Genomic DNA, 16,073 nt, shown 5'->3' with positions numbered 1-16,073 from the left:
TTAATTATTTTGAGCATTAGGATTTACAGTCTTTGATTGATTTTCTAGCGGGTTCTTGACTCTTATGCTCCTGTAGTAGTAGGCCTATTCTTTTATTCATAAACCAATTTGGCCATCATGCATTTATAGATTATACATTATGATATTTTAAATACAGATTTACCACTTGAAATTTCATGAAAAAAGCATCACATAAAAGAAAATGTATATAATCCCCCCCCCAAAAAAAAAATCTTCTAAAAATCGATTTTTGTAAATATATTAATTTCAGACATAAATTCCCTTGATTTTAACAGCATGGATTTTATAGATTAAATTCAGTGGTGTTTAAAGAGACGTGGGTGCAAGAAAAAATATATTAATTGGATCTAAATAATAATTCTAATTTCAGTGTGTAAATTCTACTCAATGACTCAAAATTTACCTTTTTCTTTCTCTCATTTTTTTTTTTTTTTTTTTTTTAGCTGTAAAATATATTTTTTACAGTCTATGTGTAAAATAGTGTCCGTACCATAGTCCCTCACGCTCCTTATGAAGAAATAAGCAAATGGTGTATCACGTGGCATTTGTTACTTATCTCAGCGCTGGTCAGGATGGCCCAATCACAAACGTTTATGTTTATGTTTATGTTTTTTTTGTTTTTTTTTTTTTATAATAAAAAAAAAAGCTTAAGCATGTCATTGGAATTAATAGATTCAAAAGAAATACTTATTTAAGCGGTTGTTGTACAATTTCCTCCAATTAGACAGTAGGTTAGGATATGAATGCGTTTCAGTGGAGCATTCCTCTGTCTATTCCTCTGTGCAAAGCTGCTTTTCCTACGCAACAGTTCGTTATCTAGCAAAGTGCGCCACCCAGTGATGGAAACTGATTTGGACTCTTATTTTGGAATTGCCCGGAAATTGTCATGACTGTTGAGTCTGGGTTCAGTCTGGAGTGTAGAGACGTAAAACAAACAGTTGTTTGATTCCGTGTTTATAAAACTATTATCAATCCTGCGGTCGGCCTGAGGTATGTTATTAGGAGAAGTCTCTGTTTTTATGTATATTTTGCACTGTTTATTTACACACACACACGGCCTTTTTGTCTAAAATGTTGTTTCAGTTTCGGTCCCAGTCTAATGTAAATCTATGCACACAATAAACATGATCATCACATTGTCTTATTATAATACCGTGATGTAAAATCATATTATATTAAGTTATATTTCTTCTTCCTCTTTATTGAATGCCCCTCAGCTCAGCCGAAGCATGGCAGACCCGGACCGAGTGAAGCCCGAGGACAGAGTCGAGCAGAAGAGCCTGGGGTCCGGGGACGCTCCGGGGAGCGGCGGGGTCTCCAATGAACCCTCGGCGGTACACAGCAGACCCAAGGAGGAGGGCAAAGCGGTCCGTCCACCTCTCATCCAGAAACACTAGAAATGATATGATAGAAATTTATTTATTCATGTCTTATCTTTAGAGGTCTGAAGACGCTGCTGCTGCTGGTGAAGAAGATGAAGAGGGATCTTCTCTTCACCCCTCTCCTGCTAAAAAACTGAAATTGGAGCAAGACAAAAAAAAGGAGAAACGGCAAAAAGTTGATGAAGATGAAATACAAAAGATGCAGTGAGTTTTGTTTGTCATTCATTCACGCATGTTGATTTACTGTATTAAGGTGCCAAACTTACCTTACCTAAAAACCTGCCATTGATAGATTACACAGACTGATGTTTACTCCTCATTTTTGTTCCATAGAGTTTTAGTATCGTCATTCTCTGAAGAACAGCTGAACCGCTATGAGATGTACAGACGCTCGGCTTTCCCGAAGGCAGCTATAAAGAGAGTAAGTGGAGGAGTCGGTGTTTGTCCGTGTTTTTTTCCTCTGGAATTGGGCTACTTTTAAATTGTTGAAGGTCAGACGTACAATTTCGGCACTCCAAAACCCCACAAAATCATGTTTGACTATTTTTGATTGGCCATTGGGCTAGTTTGTGATTAGCTCACCTGGCATCTATGGGATCAGTCAGGAAATCCTTAAGAAATATGTGCAAGATTTCATTTGGAAATAATCATAATATGGGACCAACCTATGGGACCAACTTTAAAACAACTTAATTTGATCAAATGAGAGTCCTCTTTATCAAAAAAGATTTTTATTTGATATTTTGAGTCTGATTGCATGATATAGTAAATGTTATCAGCCCTGCTTCTACTGAAATAATGTCTTGCTACTGGACAATTAAAGAAAAGCGTTATTTTATTGTTGTACAGTTAGTATAGGAATTAAACATTTATAATAAGTTAATACACACATTTTAATTAGGATCCTTTAGGTTTGGTTCCAAATGATGATAAAAACAATTCTAATGGGAATCCTGTAAACATTTATAAGATCTAAGTTTACCACAAGGTGTTGGAATATATATATATATATATATATATATATATATATATATATATATATATATATATATATATGAAAAAGGTTGAAAGTTGTTGAAAAAGATTGTTCCTGTCTTCCAGCTAGTTCAGTCCATCACAGGATCATCCGTCTCTCAAAATGTGGTCATCGCCATGTCTGGAATTTCGAAGGTGTTTGCTGGGGAGATTGTTGAGGAAGGTTGGTACGACACTGAAGTATGATTCAGCTAGAAACCGTACGCCTCATTGATTGCCTCCATAATGTTGTTCTTGTTTTTTCTTGCACTCCAGCTCTTGACGTGTGTGAGAAGTGGGGCGACACGCCACCTCTGCAGCCCAAACACATGAGAGAAGCCGTCAGGAGACTGAAGAGCCGAGAGCAGATTCCCAACACCAAACACAAACACATCCTCTTCCACTGAGCTTGAGTCCCTCTTCACGGAAAAGGCTCTGTGGATAAGCAGAGGGAATATGGTCATGACCATGTCTTTTTCCAGATCTCTGAGGTGTCTGGGAGGCACTGTTGTTTTGATTATGAGGTTTACAGTTGACAATGTATTAATCCTTCAGTCTGTCATCTGGAGATAGCAGCTGAATTATAAACAACAACAATACATTCATGTTAATGAAGACTTTTAGGATATCGAACAGTTCCTCGCTGTGACTCAAAAATCTCTAGGTCAGAGAAATGTCTGTGGACTCTCTTTTTTTATTGTTATATTTTATAATGTTTGGTTTTTGTTTTGAAAATTGCATATGTGCAGTCATTTTATGTGTGTGGACATTATGTTAAAATGTTATCTTTTGGCTTGAAGAATGGAATATTAAATATTTTGATGGAACCCAGAGTTTTCTTTATCATTTTCTGTTCTTATTAGTGTAAACCTTTTCACTGCCAGCACACTAGTGGCATGGTGAGCGAGTCATAGAAAGGCTAATAATAACAAATGATATTATATGTAATAACAAATGTAATCTAGGCTCATATCTTATAATGCCATGTTAGTCTGCATATAAACTAAAAGGTTTCTGAGTTTACCTTTATAATGCAGTGCAAAATATCAAAGGAAGGTAACTAGTATAAGTGTATAATAGTATATAAACCTGATGGTTAATTAATCAATACATAACAAACAGAAAAAGATCCTCCATTGTAAAGACTGTAGACCATTCTACATAAACATCTGTTGTGATCGTCTTTTCTTCACTATTGTGACGTATATCAAAATGAAACCGCTTCTTGAACAAGAAAGAATGTAGGAAGAGGAAATACAACAATATATATATATATATATATATATATATATATATTGACACAAAACATTTCAGTGAGTTTTTAAGAAACATCTCAATTATGACACATTTTCATAAAAATGAATGGAATAATATTTAAATGTGACTTCTTTTTGCCCAGATTTACACTCTGGACAAGTCAACGCTAGTTGCTGAAAGTCAGAGCAAATCTGCAAATTTTGAGCAGTCAGAGTTGACAGATTTCAAAGAAAATCGCATAATGTATGATGGGCACTGACTGATGTTTTAGCTTAAGACTATGAATCCGTCCAGTTGGAGCATATCAAGCATGTCTGACATTATGAGCCGATTTTAGAATGCATTATTTTCATGTCAAGCATCTCCTATAACGAGGCACGTGTTTCTGTGCGAGTTTGTTGGTGGAACAACTTCTGATAGTGTTTGATCCTCAATAATTTAGAGTGATCCCCGGTTTTTCAAAGTCAGCAAGTGTGGTACCTAGTGTTTTAAAATCTGATCAGATTTTAAAAGTTGTGTAGTGTATTCCAGCCTTAAAGGGGTCATATAATGGTACATGCACTTTTACAAGTTGATTGTACTGAAATGTGTGTTGGCAGTGCCTGTACACAACCATCATAAAATGATCAAAATCCATCCAGTTTTTTTTATATTCTTATATGTTTTCCCCTCTCTCAAATCAAGCCGTTCAATTTTGTGACGTCACAAAATCGACGCCCCTCCCACGATTGTTGATTGACAGCAGCGTTTCAACACAGACCCGCCCTCGCTCGTGAGCGAACTGTCAATCAAAGTCCGCGCGGACCGGCGCGGTCATTGTTGAAACGTTGGAGCACTGTCTATGAGCAGAATGGCGTCTAAGCGATTGTGGTCTTCTGTTATTGGGTGCAATAACGAACACAGCAGTCATTTTGATGTTCCTAAATCCGAACCGCTGAAGACGCAGTGGCTGAGTTTGTTTTCGAAGGGAATATTCCCCACGATCAACAGCAATGCTTTCATGTTTGCGCGAATCATTTCACACGCCAGACTGCTTTACAAACGAGGGTAACGTTATAAAGCTGGTTTTGCTAAGAAGCTGCTCCTGAAAAAAGGATCGGTACCAACTATTCGTGTTCCTGCTGCACCTCCAGAAGAACTGAAGTGAGTGTAACATTTTATTAACCTTTATATTAATATTAATATTATTCTTTGCAAATCGCTTGCACGCTTCACGATGAATGCGGCTGTTTACACTCGGTACATTACGGCATTCTTTCTATGTACGACGTTCTCAATATAATTCATAATCCCACGTTTATAATGAACAACGCGTTATGGTTATTGTGTTATTGTGTTACAAACGGTGTACGCACAGAACAGAGGGGCGGGGTGAGGAAAGCTCATTATCATTTAAAGACACATGCACTCAAACGGCGTGCTGAAAACAGAGCTGTTTTTGACCAGGTAAAATTTGTGTTTTCTTACAATACTAATGAGAATTTTTAATTAAAGTATATTACAAACTTTTAATTTAGACCTTAAAGAATCATATTAGCTTGTACAAAAATGGCATTATATGACCCCTTTAAGGTGTAGACTGTGTAAGAATGTACACTCATTTTAAAATTATATTGTAACAGTGGAAGTTACAAGATTATCATCCAGTTATTTGTTTTGACATCCTCAAGTAGGCAGTAATTTTAGAGAACTGTGTCTGTCTATTAGTGTATGAAGTGTGAATGTAATGAGGTGGCTTAAAAGTTTTACTTTCACCTGTGGAGGAGTTTGTAAAGCTAAAAAAATTTAATAAATCACTTTTAAAGTTATGTAGGCATGTAATGTGATGAAATCTTGCTGTGGAAAGTGTAATGCATCTCATGTGGCCCAAATCACTGTTTATATGTGCCAGTTTTACATAAAGAAGCAGAGCATACAAAAATATACATCACAACCAAAATAAAAATCTCAAATAAATGTTTTTAAAAATATGTTTTACAAGTACATATTTACAATTATATCTAATTGTAACTTTTAAATCTATCAGCTCTGCGAAATGATTTACTGTTTTAAAGCAATCCAAACTGGTGACATCTGCTAGTGAAAATGGTGTAAAGGGCATACAGTAACAACCCCAACAATGACACAACTGCAACTGACAGGAGATACACAAAGTTCAACTTTAAGAAACATTTTATTGACCATCATTTGTGACATTTTCACACAGTTAGCATACTTTAATGAATAGATCATAGGTCAAAATAAATGTTTTATCCACAGCAGGTCAAGCGGGACATGAACTAGGATGAACACATGCCATTCAATTAATCAAAAACAAGACGATCAGTTAGAAACAAGGTAAACAAGGACAAATCAATTCAACAATTTAAAACCAACAATCTGACATGACACCAATGTCTTGTTCATTTACACATCCATTTAAAAAAATAATACAAAAATTAAACAGTTCCTTTAACAAAGAAACTCTTTTCAACACCCACCTCACTAATCTGCTGTAGGTGGTGATCCCTCTCCTTTCTTTTGATGCTGCTCTCTTGGTGATCAGAAATGTGTAAACAGCTGTAGGTAATGATCATCAGAAAAGCAGAATTGCACTTGAATGGTTCGATCCTTACCTCATGGCAAGAGAACCCTTAAAGGGATAGTTCACTTTGAAATTAAATTTTGGTATGTTTTAGCTTACCTCAAGGGCATCCAAGATTTGTAGGTGTCTTTTTTTCCGCAGTAGTTTCAATTTTTATATTTTTAGGTCAAACCGTTCTTGTCTGTCAGTCATATAATGCAGGTCTATGGTCACTGTCTCAAAGAGCATGCACAGAGTCCAAATTAAAACAATTCCCCATCGTCCAAATTAAACAATTCCCCATCGTAAGTACACATTGATGGCCCAAGACACGAAACGAGCGGTTTGTGTGAGAAAACGAACAGTATTTATAGCGTTTTTACCTCTTGTACACAGCCACGTCCAAGTGATCTGAGAGCGCGGGCGGGTATAGATATATACAATAGAAGTCACCTTGGCTACTGCAGTTCATTGGAACGAAACCGTAGCCAATGCGACATCTAGTGTATATATCTAAAATCTGACATTTCATATATAAATATATTTGAATTTACATAAATACATTCTTCTTCTTTTTAAACATATGAACGGATTAATAAAATTGTAAATTCCTTTTAGATAAATATATATAAAAAATTAACCATAAAAATCCGTCTCACATCAGTAACTGTCATGACGTCCCCACCGGGGTCGCGTGACTGTGCAGTTGGCTACATAATTTAACCGCGAAAATACATTTGATTTCACAAAGAGCAAGAAACAAGCAACAGCATCATGGATCGTTTTTTTAAAAGAAAAGCCCCACAAGAACCGGACAGTTTTTACTGTGAAATGGAGCCTCAGCCTACTACTTCCTCCACCAGCTCTGAGTCGGCACCAAAGGTCGCAAAGGTAGACAAGGCTAAAAAGAGAACATACAACGACAATTACCTAAAATTTGGCTTCATCAGTACTGGGGATGCAACATGCCCTCTCCCTTTGTGTCTAATATGTGGGATGAAACTGTCAAACCAAGGGATGGTTCTGAGCAAACTTAAAAGACACCTGACCACCAATCATCCATCACTTGCTGACAAGGATCCTGAATATTTTGTTAGAATGAAAAGTCAACAAAGCCGTCAAGAACAAATGATGATTAAATCCGCTAAAGCCTCGGAGAAGGCACTGGAAGCTAGCTACCTTGTAGCAGAAATAGTAGCTAAAACAAAGACGCCTCACACTATTGCAGAAACTGTAATTATGCCAGCATGTACAGCAATAGTGAACAAAATGCTAGGGCCTCAAGCTGCAAAAGAAATTTCAAAGGTCCCGCTGTCGGATTGTACAATAGGGAGGCGAATCAATGACATGTCTGTGGACATTGAAGATGTCGTTTTCGGGAAAATCAAGACAAGTTTTTCTTTACAACTTGATGAGTCAACGGACGTGAGTGGGCACGCTCAGCTCTTGGCAAATGTTCGGTTTGTGGATGGGGACCGTATTAGAAAGAATTTTTTATTTTGCAAACCGCTGCCAAACAAAACAACATGAGAAGAAATGTATCGTGTGACAACTGAGTATCTTGAAAAGGGAGGATTGAGTTGGAAGAACTGTATTAGTATCTGTACTGATGGTGCAGCTGCAATGACGGGCTGTGCCAAAGGTTTCATTAGCAGGGCCAAACAGCAAAACCCTGACATCCGAACAACCCACTGCTTCCTTCACAGAGAGGCACTTGCTGCAAAGACGCTCCCAAAAGAACTTTCGGATGTGCTTGACAGAGCAGTGGACATTGTTAATTTCATAAAGGCGCGCCCGTTAAAGAGCCGTCTGTTTTCGATTCTGTGCGAGGAAATGGGGGCAGAGCATCAGAGCTTGTTGCTACACACGGCAGTCCGCTGGCTGTCACGGGGGAAGGTTTTGGGCCGATTGTGCGAGTTAAGAGAAGAACTCAGAGTCTTCTTGACAGAAGAAAAATCTGCATATGCAGAGCTGCTCGCAGATGAGCAATGGTGCCTAAAACTCGCGTAATTGGCTGACATCTTTAAGCACCTCAATGAGCTGAACATTAAAATGCAAGGCAAAGAAGAAAACCTCCTCTCCTCGTCTGACAAACTGCGTGGCTTCAGATCTAAGCTCACACTCTGGCGTTCCTTTGTGGGACAGGGCAGGCTGGATATGTTTCCCCTGTGCAATGTGCATGTAAACAGCAGTACACTTTCTGATCTCATAACCCAGCATCTGAAATCTCTCGATGAGCGATTTAATCATTATTTTCCATCGGAGTCTTATGCACAGTTTGACTGGGTCCGTGATCCTTGGAGTTCAAGCGCTCTGGAGAGCGCAAAGGACTGGCCACTGCCAACACAGGAGCAACTGATGGAGATCAGGGAAGACCGCACATTGAAAATGAGATTTGGTGACATGGAATTGGACAGGTTTTGGATTTCAGTGAAAAAAGAGTATCCAGTGGCTTCAAGTAGCGCTGTTGCTATTTTGCTACCCTTCTCCACAACTTATCTGTGCGAACTGAGCTTTTCAAGCCTGACGTACATCAAGAACAAGTACAGGGACCGACTGAGGACTGTGGACCAGGAGCTCCGTGTCTGCCTCTCATCCATCCCTGCCAGGATAGGGCGGCTGTGTGCGTCGCACCAGGCTCACGTCTCTCATTGATTGTGGTCACCCCCACCCCCGGCTTATGTGAGCGCGTATGCGCGCTGCATGCGCGCATGTAGATCTTTCTCCCTCTCTCGTTGCGGATTATTGTTTGTGTGTGTGGGTGTATGTGGGTGTGTGTGTGTGTGCATGCGCATATGGCACGGATGAAAACAAGCACTATATGGAAAAACATTCCTGCTTATCTCTGGTGCATTTTTTAACATGCATCTTTTTCTTATCGTATTGTATCTGATTTTATTTATTTTTGTCATGTCTGCCCCTTTTTATTTTATTTTAACTGCATCCTGCACTTCATTTTAGTTCTCCTGGTCTGGATTTGTTGTTGGGTTCTTGTATTGGGCGGTCCACCTCTTACGGTTTTATGGCATTTGTGTCTCTGATTAATTATTTTGTGAATTACTTTGCAAACCTGTGTTTTTAAAGGTGCTATAAAGTTGCTATAAAGTTGTTATTATTATTGTTATTTACAGTTCGTATTATGCTCTGTTCATTACTGTCCTGTCTAAATAAACAGGACATTTGCATTTACATTTGGGTTATGCAGTGTTTTTAAATTATATTTTACACTGGGGTGCCTTGAGATTTTATGCACTTTTGAAAGGTGCCCTGACTGAAAAAAGTTTGAGAAAGGCTGTACTAGCATACAAGTGCAACCCGTTCTCATTCCCAGGGCATCATATACATTTTTGGTTCATATTGACTTCAAGTTCATACAGACACTGCAGCACTGAGCACTTGAATCTATAAAATATCACCCAAATCCTCTTTTTTTCTTCATTTTGCTCTTGGTATCCGTGTCAGGGAGCCTCTAACTCAACCTGTTCTACAATATTGAGTGAAGATATTGCTGGAATATCCTTAAAATCTTGTTTGTTTGGAGTGAGGTCTGGAGTAGGCCGAAGCTCTGGAGTAGGCCGAAGCCCTTGAGCTACCCAGGACTTTCTTGGTTTTACACCCAGGGCCCAGGTGGACGCACAGGGTAAGAAACAACATGCCTCCCAGACAACCAAAGGCTATACCACCAGAGGATGAGTCACTGGTGACCATGAGCCTCTTCACTCAGACGCTTGAGCAGCAAAAAGATTTTTACAAAGATATGTTACAACAACAACAGGACAACTTTAAATCTTTTGTGCAGCTCATAATTGATGGCACCAACAAACGCTTAGATGATGTATTTAAGGATGTTCAAGGAATCAAAATCAGCCTGGAATTTACTCAAGACAAAGTTGACAAAATGGCTAAAGCACAAGAGGAAATGAATAAGTTGAAGAAGCTTGAAACGGAAATACTTAAATCAAAGGAGGAGCTGGACAAGATGGCTACAAAGCTGGATTTTATTGAGAACCAGTCACGAAGAAACAACCTTATAGTGGATGGCATTTCTGAGGAAAGAGGAGAGAGCTGGGATGTATCCGAGAAGAAAATCAAGGACATGTTGGTCAGCAAAATGGGTCTAAATGACAACAATATTGAAATTGAACGGGCCCACAGGATTGGCCAGCATCAGGAGGGTGGAAGACCCAGCCAGATAATTGTCAAACTCCTGCGATTCAAGGACAAGCAGACCATTTTATCCTCTGCAAAGAAATTAAAAGGCACACGCATCTACATAAATGAGGACTTCTCTGAGGCTGTGAGGCTGTAATGAAGAAAAGAAAAGAACTGCTACCCAAGCTGCGAGCTGCCCGGGAAAGAGGAGAAATAGCCACTCTGAAATATGATAAACTGGTCATAAAATCCAAGAGTGGAGGAGCCTAGTTAGAAGTATGTAAACATTCTTTTTGTTTTGTTTATTTGTATTTTTGTGTGTTTTTACTTGTTATTTAGATCATGGCTATTGACTTGTGTCATTCAGCTTTTCCAATTAAGGGTATTACAATAGCGCACTTGAATATCTGCAGTTTGAGATACAAAACTAATGATATATATCAGATTTTGCAGTCCAATAGTATTGAAATCCTAGCTTTGTCTGAAACACACTTAGATTCTAGCTTCACGGATGTTGATGTGAAGATAGACGGCTATAGATTATTTAGGAGGGACAGAAATAGACATGGTGGTGGTGTTGCATTCTATGTTAAGGATAACATCCCAGTTAATGTTCGAAATGACTTCATATGGAAGTCATTTCGAGAATATTGAAGCATTATGGGTACAAGAATATTGAAGCATTATGGGTACAAGTTCATATACCACACATAAAGCCTATATTAGTTGGGTGTGTATACAGACCTCCCAGTGCCAATACTCAATATTTGGATAACATATGTGAAATGTTTGATGCTGTTTGTGATCAAAACGGAGAGATATTTATTTTAGGTGATTTTAACATTGACTGGCTGTCACCAAACTGTCCAATGTATAAGAAGCTTAAATCTACAGCTACAATATGTGGCCTAAAACAAATCCTAACTCAACCCACTAGGGTTGCTATACCAGAACATTGGTGTTATCTGCAACATGTATATATTTACAAACGCTTTTGAACAATGCTCCAAAGCAGTCTCTGTGCCCACTGGTTGTAGTGACCATAATATCATAGGAGTCACAAGGAAAACTAAATTGCCTAAAGGTGGCTGTAAAATAATTCATAAAAGAACTTATAGATATTTCAACCAAGAGCAGTATGTGGGTGAAATTCAAGGTGTGGACTGGTCAGAAGTGTGTGAAGATCGTGACCCTGACTTAGCCCTTAATAGGTTTATGGACATACTAATGAAAATAGTTGACAAGCATGCTCCTCTCAGACAAAGAGCTGTGAGAAATAAAAGTGCCCCTTGGTTGGACAAAAATCTTAAAAATGTAATGCTGTCTAGAGATAACGCTAAAACAAAAGCTAACATTTCTTGCGAACTAGCTGATCAAAAACAATACCGAACTCTTAGAAATAAAGTAGTCAAAATGAATAGAAAGAAGAAAAAAGAGTACTTCCAGGAAAAGATTAATGAAGCAAAAAATTATGGTAAAAAACTATGGAACACTTTAAATCAAATAATGGGCAGGAGTAAGCATTCAGCTGCTTCATATGTTGAAAATGATGGAGTGTTCATTACAGATTCAGAGGGAATTGCTAATTATTTCAATAATTATTTTATAAGTAGGGTAGAGAAATTTCGATCTGGTATGTGTCCAAATATTTTAGCATCTTATGATGCAATATTAAGTAAGATAATGAGTGAGAAGAACCATTCTGTCACTTTCTCATTCAGTCAAGTTGACAGAGGTTCTGTTGGAAAAATTCTTGCAGCTCTTCCTGGAAAGGCATCAGGCATGGACCACTTGGACTCCAGGCTTATCAGGGTGGCAGCTGAAGCTCTGTCCTTTCCCATTGCTCATTTGGTCAATTTAAGTTTGTTGCAGGGCATATTTCCAGAGAAATGGAAGGAGGCTAAAATCATACCACTGCCTAAAAATAAAAGAGCCATATTTACAGGACAGAATAGCCGACCTATCAGTCTATTACCTTTACTTAGCAAAGTTATGGAAAAGATTGCTTTTGAACAAGTTTATAAATATTTTTTTTCTAATAGACTAATCACCAAGTACCAGCATGCATATCGAGAGGGTCACTCCACATGCACTGCTTTAACTCATATGACCGACAGTTGGTTAGAAGAAATTGATGCAAACAGATTAGTAGGAGCAGTGATGTTGGACTTCAGTGCAGCGTTTGACCTGATAGATCACAAAATACTGCTTCAAAAATTAGAATGCTATGGTTTTACACCTTCGTCTCTGTCATGGATGGGGAGTTACCTATCCAATAGGAAGCAGCGGGTGTTCTTTAATGGTCAATATTCATCTATTAAGACAATACATTGTGGTGTGCCCCAGGGTAGCTGCCTTGGGCCTTTGCTATACTCGATTTTTACAAATGATTTACCTTTTATTGTGAAACATTCAACTGTTGTTATGTATGCAGATGATTCCACACTGTACTGTTCTGCAAAAACTCCTCATGATGTTTCAAATCTATTAAATCATGACTTGCAGAATATAAGCAAGTGGGTAAAAGATAACAAATTAGTTTTAAATGTAGACAAATCAACATCTATGATATTCTGGAAAAGATCAAAACTAACTACCCAGCCCTCTCTGAACTTGTCAGTCAATGGGCTGCAGCTAAGACAAGTGATGCAAGCCAGGTTACTGGGTGTCACCTTGGATTCTTACTTGTCTTGGTCAGCTCATATTGATGGAATGATACCTAAAATGGGGAATGGTATTGCAATGTCCAGAAAATGTGTGTCATATATTCCTATGTCCATTGCTAAACAGGTTGTCCAGTCTCTTGTTCTGTGCCATTTAGAAAACTGTCCAATTATATGGTCGTCTGCATCACAAAAAGACCTTCGTAAGCTTCAAGTGGCACAAAATAGGGCAGCGAGGACTGTCCTCCAGTGCTCTCTTAAGACTAACGTGGCCTTGATGCATAAACGCCTTTCTTGGCTCACAGTTGACGACAAAATTAAACTACGATTAACTTCAATATTGTGGAATGCAGTATTTATGAAACAGCCACAGTTTCTCTCTGAGCAGCTTTTTTTTGTAGGAAGTGGACACCTATATGCCACCAGGCAGGCACTATGTGGTGATATAAAACTTCCGCTTCCCATATGGAGCTTATAATATGACAAAATGATTTGAATTTGAATTGTGTAAATTTGAATTATTTGCAAGTGTAATCTAACTAAATTGAATTTTAGGTGGTAGTTTAAATAGTTCTGAATTTGATTTGTTTTAAACGAATATTGAACGTTTGAAATTTAACAAATTGAAATGTTTTTATGGCTGAATTTTATAGACATGTATTTTCAAACAGCTAGTTTTTTTGTTCTGAATTCGTATAGTGCAAATATTCAGTTTAAAAAAATACAGATTCAAGTTTTCAAGATGAAGAAATTCGGAACTTCAAATTCAGTTTTCTAAAATTCAAGTTCAAAAATTCAAGTTCAAAAATTCAGATCTTACAGAAAGTAGGCTAGGTCACAGGTCATCCACAGGGAAGAGTAAAGGATCTCAGATAAGTCGAACAGAGCATTTTGGCTGCACTGCAGTAGTTTTCTGCTGCAAACGCGGTGGTGGTTCAAGAGAATCCTTGTATCTTTCGTTCAGTCGTTTTTTTTTATTTAATATTAAGAGTAGAAAAATGAGAAAACAGCTTGAGTATTAGATTTCTTCTAATATTCTAGTAATAATAGTCCGCTGCAGCTGTTGCACGGAGCTTACAAAACGCGTGTATTGCAACTATAGGCTACATTTAATTTTCTCATCAAACAACTAGACTAACGAATGGCTCGGCACAACAGAAGAGCTTAGAAAGGGCTTTCTCTCTGTGTAGACCAGCAGTTGGTCTGAATTTGCCTATTTTCTCGACTGTATAGGCTAAGTCACGTTTTATCATGAAACACGCTCTGATTTATTCCAAAGTGACTCAGGCATATATAATGCATTTAATGTTAAATAATCTAAATGTTGACTTTCAAAAGTAGGCGCGCCTATTCTCTGTATTTTGGTTCATTTTTGGTGAGCGCCAGAAAGATCTAAAGAGACCGAGACGCGCTAAAGCAGCGCATCATGTTGTTTTATTTATTTTTCAATGGCATGATATTTTGTAGTCATTTTGAATGTACACAAATAAAAATATACATTTTACTGTTTCGGATGATGTCATATTATCTGTATGAAATAACAGAGTATTAAGTTATTTCCCAGCAGTGGAACAAATCCAAGTGATGGCGCTCGCGCATCGCGCTCTCACACAACATAGTAGGATATCAGTTCTGGCGTTGCTTCATATCGCAGACTGCTCATTATCAAAATGAAACACAGTCAACCAAACATATAAAAAGTTATTCTGCATAATTTAATTGGTCTGTTGTACAATATAAAGGGCAAGCTGTGCCGCACACAGTCCCACTCCAAACATTTCCCTTGCTGTGAAGACGCTGATTTAGCCTATAGGCCTACGTGTATTTTGGGACTCGACTGAAGTATGAAGCCTTCTTTATAGTTAGCATCCACATGTTACATTGCAATGAAAACTTTTGACTGAATGAGAGATGCGCGACCGTTTCGATTTAAATAAATTTGTTTAGGCTTGGCGTTTATAAAGGGCACAATATAGGCTATTTTTATAGTCTGTAGCCTATATATTATTTTATTATAGCCTAGCCTACATACTTATTTTTCATTCTTGTTGTTTTTTGCATTCATTTGTCATAAGGGAAAGTAAAATAGGCAACACATAGCCTACATGTTAATAGTGTTTATCATGTAAATGCTGTATTTTATTTACAGGTCTTTTACACTATTGCTGAATAGGCTAATATAAAAAAAAAATACAAATAATTATGACGCCTTTCTCTCTCAACATGATCCGGTGTGACTTGCACTCAGGTGCATGCGACTTATTTTCTGGCAAATACGGTCAGTTAAAAAATGTTGCTGTATTATTACAAAATGCATAGAGTGGAGACCATTTGGGCAAAAAAAAACATATTGTGTTCATTACCCCCACCCACATTTGGGCTTAATCACTGTTATTATTAGGAAATGTATTTAGGTGTAGACAAAATCAGTTATGTTTATTTATAAATATGAACGTATACCTCGCATTTCCCGGACACTAGCCGTAAGTCTACTTCTTTGGCCTATTTTTTTTAGCTGGCCAGTTCTCAAAATCTGTGTGGAAAGCTGCGGAGCGAGGAGAGAACGCACAATGGCTTTGCTTTGGAAGTTTTTTTTTTTGTTTTTTTTAAAGTTTAGTTGCCAGAGAAAATAACACACCGTTTTGTTTAACATCAATTGATACTCAATATTAATTAAATAAATAAATATAATGTCAGAGAATGCACAAAGCGCATCCTTTTGAGATGTAAATTATAATACATTTTAATAAAACACACAAGGCCTACATCATAAAACTCAGAAGATTATGTATTTTAATATATTATATTATAATACAAATAAAAAGGCGTCATACTTCAGTCGAGTCCCAAAATACACCTATAGGCTAAATCAGCGTCTTCACAGCAAGGGAAATGTTTGGAATAACAAGTAGGCCTAGGACTGTGTGCGGCACAGCATATTGTACAACAGACCAATTAAATTAAGCAGAATAACTTTTTATATGTTTGGTTGACTGTGTTTCATTTTGATAATGAACAGTC

At 37.7% G+C, this 16,073-nt stretch overlaps 1 protein-coding gene across 1 annotated transcript; it reads left to right on the top strand.

Moving 5' to 3' along the window:
* Nucleotides 1-877: 877 nt before the first annotated feature.
* taf11 (TAF11 RNA polymerase II, TATA box binding protein (TBP)-associated factor) lies at nt 878-3,244 on the top strand. The gene is made up of 6 exons (XM_082144714.1): nt 878-1,011; nt 1,239-1,388; nt 1,462-1,607; nt 1,737-1,824; nt 2,505-2,601; nt 2,694-3,244. The coding sequence occupies exons 2-6, from the start codon at nt 1,251-1,253 to the stop codon at nt 2,822-2,824; spliced, it is 600 nt and encodes a 199-aa protein (XP_082000840.1). The 5' UTR covers nt 878-1,011; nt 1,239-1,250; the 3' UTR covers nt 2,825-3,244.
* The last annotated feature ends 12,829 nt before the right edge of the window (nt 3,245-16,073 follow it).

This window comes from Leuciscus leuciscus (genome assembly GCF_965113295.1).
Source record: "Leuciscus leuciscus genome assembly, chromosome: 18".
Lineage (NCBI taxonomy): Eukaryota > Metazoa > Chordata > Actinopteri > Cypriniformes > Leuciscidae > Leuciscus > Leuciscus leuciscus.
The sequence above is the reverse complement of the archived record's forward strand: the minus strand, read 5'-3'. Positions and strand labels throughout refer to the sequence as shown.